Source organism: Octopus sinensis, linkage group LG11 (genome assembly GCF_006345805.1).
Source record: "Octopus sinensis linkage group LG11, ASM634580v1, whole genome shotgun sequence".
In the NCBI taxonomy this organism is placed as follows: Eukaryota; Metazoa; Mollusca; class Cephalopoda; order Octopoda; family Octopodidae; genus Octopus; species Octopus sinensis.
In genome coordinates, this window is record NC_043007.1 from 19012018 (window position 1) to 19021476 (window position 9459).

Here is a 9459-nt window from a genome sequence, read left to right on the forward strand (position 1 = left end):
GCAGCCATAACTCAAACCGCTAAGTAGTAATTCAGAAATTAGGTGCGGTTTCTTTTATATATATATATATATATATATATACAGTGGGCTTCTTTCAGTTTCTGTCTACCAAATCCACTCACAAGACTTTGGTAGATCCGAGGCATCGTTGTCATCATCGTCACCGTCATCATCATTATCATCATCATCATCATCTTCCATCATCATCATTATCATCTACATCAGTACATTCATCATCATCATCATCATCATCAACATAATCAACATCAGTAAATTCAATATCCTCCCCACCACTGTCGTTATCGTTAATGTAATCATCATCGTTATAATTGTCATCTTTATCATTGTCATCACTATCATCATCATCATCATCATCAGTATCGCCATGAAGTCACTTCATGTTTGCTTGCTTCACAGGGGAGCCTCTGTATGGTTTGCTAGACCTGCTAGAAACAGCAGTCAAATATTTCCCAAATCACGCAAACCATCTTGAAAAGACAAAATCTATTTTAGTGTAGTTTTTAGATCCACTGCATTTGTGGCAAACGAATAAATAAAATGTGGTGGTCATGGCTGGAAGTTCTTTGACCATAGGTCTGCTCATTCAGGATTGACCTTTGGTTAAACAATAACTCCAAGGACCAATCAATGATCTGTGTGTGATGTATGTCATGTGATAGAAGGAAAGAAAACTTTCCAACATAATCAATATATTGATGTATTTTCTTTAAAAATGCATCACCAAGGTAAATTACTCAGGGATGACATTGGCATGAATAGATAAAAGTTAAGTGCTAATACGTTAACAGGCATAAATCTAATATCAAATACTTTCCAGCCATGACCATCCCTTACTATTTTATATATTTTTATGTAGAACCGTATTATACAATGTATCCATTTCCCTGCGCAATATGGTTTCCTTGGCGTATAGGTTCCCCACCTGGACGGGACACCAGTCCATCACAGGTGAGCTGCTAGACAGAGGAGGAAAGAGTGAGAGGAAGTTGTGGCGAAAGAGTCAGCAGAAGTTCGTCATTATTACCTTCTGCCGGAGTCGCGTGGAGCTTAGGTGTTTCGCTCAGAAACACACACATCGCCCAGTCTGAGATTCGAACCTGCGATCCCTCGACTGTGAGTCCACTGCTCTAACCACTAGGCCATGTGCCTCCACTCAATAGAGAGGAAATATATGGCTACTCTTCATACTCTTACTCTTCTATTCTCTTTTACTTGATTGCGGTCATGCTGGAGCACCGCCTTTAATCGAGCAACTCGACCCCGAGACTTATTCTTTGTAAGCCCAGTACTTATTTTATCGCTCTCTTTTGCCGAACTGCTAAGTGACGGGGACATAAACACACCAGCATCTGTTGTCAAGCAATGCTAGGGGGACAAACACAGACACACAAACACACATATATACATATACATATATACGACGGGCTTCTTTCAGTTTCCGTCTACCAAATCCACTCACACGGCTTTGGTCGGCCCGAGGCTATAGTAGAAGACACTTGCCCAAGGTGTCACGCAGTGGGACTGAACCCGGAACCATGTGGTTGGTAAACAAGCTATTTACCACACAGTCACTCCGGCGCCTATATGTGAGGGTAGGTATTAAAAAAAAGAAGAAAAACTCAAGTTTTTTTAACAGACATTTGAAAAAAGCTACATTAAAGTTTTTTTGCAGGTCCAAGTAGTTCCTATGTTGAATATAGTAAATGGTTTACTGTATATCATCTACTCTTCATTTTAAAGACAGGAGTGAGATTTTCAAGAGAGTTTTGACTTCTACATTGACCATATAGAGTGACCCCTTAAAAACAAGGTGATGGCTTAAAAGAATCATTAAACCACAGGACAAAAAGTCATACAGTATTTGTCTCAGCTCTTTCAAGTCCCACTGAGGTCAACTTTGATTTTTATCCTTTCAGGTATAATATGGTACCAGTCCAGTGTAATGAATTGACAGAATTGTAAGGGGATCAGTGGTATTTATCCTGGTCCTTTATGTTCTGAGTTATTGAGTGGCTCACACTTTCTCTGTCACCCAGTTTAACATCATCATTTAGTTCTTTGGTGCCTTTAGCAGAATTGGTCCTTTGGTGCTTATAGCAGAGTTCTCTCTGGCACAAGCATTTTGGCCAGTTCGAGGATAAGTGCCCTTCATCTCAAGGGCAGCATCAATAACTTTACTCTTTTACTTGTTTCAGTCATTTGACTGCAGCCATACTGGAGCACTGCCTTTAGTCGAGCAAATTGACCCCAGGACTTATTCTTTGTAAGCCTAGTACTTATTCTATCGGTCTCTTTTGCCGAACTGCTAAGTTATGCAGATGTAAACACACCAGCATCGGTTGTCAAGCGATGTTGGGGGGTCAAACACAGACACACAAACATATATATATACAAATTGAGATAGGGGTTGTAAATACAACCCTCAATGGGATAACATATATCCAATATACTGCTAGTGAAGTACCCAACAAAGTTAATACATAAATGTTAAGAATTGCGATGCAATTAATTCATTTACTGTATTATATGGGCAAAGGTAAAATGTTTCACCACAAATTCATAATACAAAATATATATATACATATATATGACGGGCTTCTTTCAGTTTCCGTCTACCAAATCCACTCACAAGACTTTGGTCTATAGCAGAAGACACTTGCCCAAGGTGCCATGCAGTGGAACTGAACCCAGAATCATGTGGTTGGTAAGCAAGCTACTTACCACACAGCCACTCCTGCGCCTATACCACACAGCCACTCTTTATTTTCTCAGGGCCTTGAAGGACCTGAGAAAGTAAAGTCCACAGGTGCTGCCCCTTTCTTTCCTGACTAAAACAGTAAAAAGAAAAAGAAAACTCCTTTGTATGAAATGGTGACTCCTTTCTTTTCAAAGATTGCACAAAATTTGTCAAGTGAGTTTTGATGGTGAAGTTGATCAGGTTTAGCTGGCTACATGAAAACTTCTTTACCAGCTCATGTGGCCCCTTTATTTTATATAAACTTTGGATTTTGTGAAAGCTTTCACTGAAGAACTGATCAGGTTGAGTGGCAACATAGAAAGGAAGTCTAATAAAGCTGAAACATGTTCAGAGTTGTCTCCCATGGCTGTGTGGTTGAGAAGCTTGTTTTGCAACTACGTGGTTTCAAGTTCAATCCCACGGTGCGACACCTTGGGCGAGTCTCTTAAACTACAGTCCTGGGCCAACCATTGTGTTGGTGAGTGAATTTAGAAGATAGAAACTGTGAAAACCCGTTGTGTGTGTATGTGTGTGTGTGTGTGTGTGTGTGTGTGTGTGAAGGAGTATGCTTTTGTTTATGTCTGGCCACTCACCACCCCTTGTCAACCGGTGCTGGTTTGTTTACGTTCCCGTAACTGAGCGGTTCTGTGAAAGGCTGAAAGAATTATTATCCAACTTAAAGAAAAAGAAAAAAAAGTACTGTACTCGATTTGTTTGACTAAATTCTTTAAGGCGGTGCCCCAGCATGGCCGCAGTCAAATGAATGAAGCAAATGTTAAATAAACAACTGAGGGGGTAACCTCAAGATTTGCCAACGACACCCCCCCCCCAAAAAAAAAACAAGAAAGAAAGAAAAAGAACAACAATATTAGTTTCGATAAGCGAGTGATTGATTGAAAATTAATAATTCATTAATCATTTATCATTTGTCATTTAATAACCTGCAGGACTGACCAGGTAATTGCAATCGATAAATACCCTCTCTGTGTTTAGCCCCTTATGGGTAGTAAAGAAATAGATAAATGGCTAGAGATAAATTATAGAGTATCCCTGAAAAAAACCTAAGGCAAAACCTTAGAGTCGGAAAAAAAATCTAGAGAACCAAAAATTGTAATTTTCCCGGATGTGTATTTTTTAAGTATCGTAGGTTACGATTCTACAACTAAATAAATAAATGGGAATCCTTCGGTATTGGTACACGGCGTAATTTACCCACGCAACCTTCCTTCTTGACATAAAGAGGCGAGACTGAAAAAGAGAATGGTTGACGTTGTCTCCACTCACAGATTTTCTTTAGACCAATACCGAAAAGGCGAAGGTAAAGAATACGCACACCCGGTGGTTAAGGTTAGGGTTTAGGGTTAGGGTTAGTATTAGGATTAGGGTTTAGGGTTAGAGTTTTGGTTACGTCGAAAACCGGTGGTGTACGTATTCTTTACCTCCGCCACAGAAGGATCGATAGCGATAAATAAAATGAAGAGAAAAGAAGGGTCGCGGTGCTAACCCTTCTGTTTTCGTAATTTTTGGTTTTTAGTTTTTACTTCATTATGCTACGCGTGATTCCCAAACCTCATCTCCGATGTTTATGATGTAAGCCGGAACGAATCTTCGAAACAAAGTCAAAATTGGAAAAGTTTTTGGAAAACAGGGTGGGGCAAAAATCTCAGCACCCATACACAAACACAAAAAAGGTATTATAGGATTACAATTCTGTGGTACACATTGCGGTCTCGAACACACTAGTTAATTTCCGACTCTATTCATCAGGAACTCAAACACACACACACACATACATTATTGGTTAATGGTATTTCGTCCGTCCTGACGATCTGAGTTCAAACTCCGCCAAAGTCAATTTTACCTTTTAACGTTTTGGGGTTAATAAACTAAGTACCAGTTAAACACTGGGGTCGATGTAATCAACTAACCTGTCACCTCTCCCCAAAATTCTTGGCCTTCGCCTACGGAAACTGAAAGAAGCCTGTCGTATGTATGTATATATATATATGTGTGTGTGTATGTTTGTGTGTCTGTGTTTGACAACCGATGCTGGTGTTTATGTCCGCGTAACTTAGCGGTTCAGCAAAAGAGACCGATAGAATAAGTACTAGGCTTACAAAGAATAAGTTCTGGGGTCGATTTGCTTAACTAAAGAGTAAAAGAGTATATATATCGTTTCTAAAAAACATAATTCCGAAAGAAGAAGCACACTCTAAGATATAGAGCAGTATATGTTAAAAATGGGGGAGGCCAGTTTATGGGATTACCTTAGGTTTGTCGTCCATAAAGGGTTTAGCTGTTTGGCGTACTGTCAGATCCCAAAACCTGTTGGCCCAAGACCTCTTAAGAAAATGCCTTGGGGTAACAAGTTTTGGGGTCTGACAATACACCATAAAGCTAAACCCTTTATGGACGGGAAACCCCAAGTTACTCCCATAAACCGACCTTCCCCATTTTTAACATACATACACACATACATACATACACACACACACACACACACACACACACACACACATATATATATATATATAATACAAAGTAAGATAGGGGTTATGGGTGTAACCCAGTAAGGGATAGTATTTATCCAATATACTGTTGGTAAAGCACCCAGATTCTTAATACATAAATGTTTTTAATTGCAATGCAATTAACTTATTTATTGTATTAAACGGATGAAAGTAAAGAAATATTTTTACCGTAAATTTATAATACAAATAAGAAAATGGAGAAATTATTTCAATAATTTACATTGATTTTTATAACTTGTATTCTTATCTTATATTCATTGAATTATAAGATATATATGTATAATATTAAGGTTCTTATTTTGTTAAATGAATAAATAATCCAACATTATAATATCGGAAAGTTAATGAACAAACTAAATTCGTTTCTCCATTTTCTTATTTGTATTATACATATATATATACATATATATATATATATATATATATATATATAATATATATATATATTATATATATATATATCTTTATATATAAAAGTGAAGTTGTGTGTCTGTCTCCTACGATTTAGATTCCTAACTACTCCCACATTTTGCGGTGCAGTGTAACCAAAACCGGGTATCTTATAGTCGTGATTCATATCGAGCCCTTCTGGGTATTAGCGCACGTCTACGATGAGTCTACGATTTTAAAAATAATTTACAATCATTTTCTTCCATTTTAATGCATTTTTCGCTATTATATAAGGGAAGTAACTCTCTAAAAATGTCTACGATGAGTCAACGATTAAAAAAAAAATTTACCATCATTTTTTTTCCATTTTTAATGCATTTTTTTTTGCTAATTTTTGGCTATAACTCTCTAAAAATGCTTATATAGTTATTTCCCTTACAAACCCGAGCAACGCCGGGCGATACTGCCTGTATATATATATATATTTATATATTGTCGGTAGTTCATGTATCCGAAAAGAAAGACACTCTTAAATATTAGAGCAATAATGTACTTTTTTAGGAAGTTGATTGATATAACCGGTGAGAGAATGACCAAGGTGTGAAACCAGTGGTCACTCCCTGACCGGCCATAACAATCAAACTTCTAAACACACACACACACGGGCACTTACCTGATAATGTCGTCATCATGTCCAAGATAAAACTTCTGACTGTGTTGTCGAACTGAGTAAACGATGGCCACTCCGGCCACAAAATAAACCACATTGTTACCGCCACCGGCCGCTCGACCCGAGGCCGCGAAGTGGACGTTATTTCGGCACTGGTGACCTCTGTATCCGTATACCCATTCCAGACGGAGCTGATGGTCGGGAGCACCCCTATCCGACATTGTGTCGCTTCGCCGTGTTAATAATGTCTTTATTAATTCAACCACCCTCCCACCTTCTTCTTCTTCTTCGCCTTCCTCTTCTTTCTTAAATATTAATTACGTTGTGATGGTGGTGGTGGTGGTGTGTGTGTGTGTGGTCGTAGTTACAGTCGTGGTGATAGTTGATGCGGATGATGATGATGATGATGCTATTATTGTTGCGATGGTAATGAAAGTGTTGATGTAGATGGAGTAACGACAGTTATCATTATTATTATTGTTGTTGTTGTTGTTGTTATTATTATCAATATTTGTGAATGATCTTTAAGTATTGTGATTTGTTGAAATTGTAGCAGTTGTTAATGTATAGTTGTTGCTGTTGCTATTGTTGTTGTTGTTTAACACCAGGTCGATCATAATTTGGACCGATCTATGATCAAAGACCTTCCAACCATGACCATATCAAATTACTCAAAAACAACGCACCAGGTAGACAGACAGACCTCCGATCCAAACCGTGTCCCAACTTGTTTAAGATCCTTGGGTGTGGCTGCAGGGAAACTTGGCTGCTCTTTCTAGCAGATTGGCCGCCGACCACGTAGAGGACCCTACGTTTGGCTCGTAACTTTTTATTGTTACTGTTGTTGGTGGTGATGATGTTGATGTTGATGTTGAATGCTATGTTCTTATGATAGTTGTTGTTGTGGTGATGATGATGGTGGTAGTGAGGGTGGTGATATTGACAGGTGGTTGCAGCTGTTGAGGTTTGCTTGTACATACTCCTCCTCCTCCTACTCCTCTCTCTCTTTCTATATCGTTCATCCTTTCCTTGACGGTCGTTTTCCGGTTTCTTTCGCCATCGCCGTCGCCACCTTCTCTTTCCAGCCTCTTCCCGTCGATGATGACGACGATGATGATGATGATGATTGTGATGTTGATGATGTTATTCTTATAGTAACGGTCGGTTTAGTTGCTGTTGTTGTTGTTGCTGCTGCTGTTGATGTTGTACCTGTACAAGGTGTTAAAGCTGGATTAATTAAGTTGAATACAAATTTTAATCACACACACTAACACATAGGAACGAACGTGTATACAAACATAAACACACTCATAGAATTTGTCGTTGCTATACACACACATACACAAAAGCAAATAGATACAGCATACAAACACACACACATATGTGTATGTATATATATATATATATATGTGTGTATATGTATATGTATATATATATATATATATAATATATATATATAATATATATATATATACATACACAAGTAAGATAGGGGTTATGATATATATATATAAACAAACCCGGAGAAGAAGCAAACTTTAAGATGTAGAACAGTATATATTAAAGATGGGGGAAGGCCGGTTTTGGGGTCTGACAATACGCCATAAAGCTAAACCCTTTAGGGACGAGAAACTTAAAGTAATCTCATAAACCGGACTTCCTCATTTTTGATATAATACACGCACACACACACATATACATTATATATATATTGGAAGGTTTGGAGATGATGTACAGGTATTATATATTAGAAGAAATGAGGTACGCAGAAGATCGGATGGTTTATATTAACAGATATTTATTTGTATACCCCACTAGAATGGGAGAAAGCGCTAATGATCTAAGTGATATGATATATATATATATAAAAAAATGTAATATATAAATAAATATCTGTAAATATAAACCATCCGATCTTCTGATTACCTCATTTCTTCTAATATATATACACACACATGCTCATAAAATGCAATTCACATAGAAATAGATAAAGAACTTTGCATTTATACAGAAATATACATGGACATTATATAGCTGTGTGTGTGTGTAGGCCCAGGCCGAAGAGGTTATATACACACAGCTACAAACAGATGCGTGCAGAATTTAGAATTAGAAGTTCGCATACACACGCGCCTGTAAGTACATATGCACCCAGAATGACAGAACACACAGACACACCACAAACACATAAGTCCATTCAGAAGTAATTCGTAGCTATATACACAGGGACATTACGCACCGAGTCCAGACCACAAAAGGCAACATGTTCACAGTGGAAAAAAAATCACTTGTGCACTAATATACACACACACACACACTCTTATTTCTGTAAGAAACACACTAGAATTCAGGCACACACACATACACAGACACACACACATACATACACACTCACATACAGATGAAGAAAGAACGCATCCACGCACAAAAGTATATATCTTTACGATGCGAACGTATACATACCGCAGGAAGTTTATATATATAATGTGTGTGTGTATTCGTATATATATATATCATTCATACCACACACGCACTGATACTGTAGCAAGACTCTACAAAATGCTTATTTAACAAAACGTATATATACACCGTATTGTGTATATATATATATATACATCTATTTCTCTTTATATATATGTAGACTCCTACGTACATATAAGATCGTTATGTACGTGATTGTGTTGTTATATGCGTACGTCAATCTGTGTGTTTGGGCGACAACAGATCTGTACTCATTGTAACCTAGGACAGTTGCCCCTGGAAACCGAACTAAACAAGACTCCTATGGCTGCTGCTACTACTATTTCAGATACTGGCGGGACTCTAGCAGAGGCGGCAGCGGCGATGGTGGATGTATTGTCACAGCTACATATATGTTGTTGTTTAAACAACAACCCTCCCATTCAGCCCTGGTCGAATAAACGGCGATCTTCCGTTTTAGGGATATGTAATTTAAGATAGAATTAGTCGACAATTTGGCTGCTATTTTTGGCAGGTCGAGCAACAACATAGAAGTTTCCTCAGGGGTTTGGAGTTGTTTTGTCCCTCTGTATCCTGTTTTTTTGCTGGTTTCACAAATATGTGGAACTTACAGTGTCGATGTATCCGTT

At 38.0% G+C, this 9459-nt stretch overlaps 1 protein-coding gene across 1 annotated transcript in view; it reads right to left on the reverse strand.

Moving 5' to 3' along the window:
• LOC115217332 (echinoderm microtubule-associated protein-like 6) overlaps nucleotides 1–8944 on the reverse strand; it is a 66423-nt gene extending 57479 nt beyond the window's left edge. Inside the window, exons 1-2 of the mRNA XM_029786991.2 lie at nucleotides 8813–8944; nucleotides 6353–7558 (exon numbers count right to left, since the gene is read on the reverse strand). Coding sequence (XP_029642851.1) covers nucleotides 6353–6570 — 218 coding nt within the window. The 5' untranslated portion in view covers nucleotides 6571–7558; nucleotides 8813–8944. The remainder of the gene's footprint in view (nucleotides 1–6352; nucleotides 7559–8812) is intronic.
• Nucleotides 8945–9459: the final 515 nt, after the last annotated feature.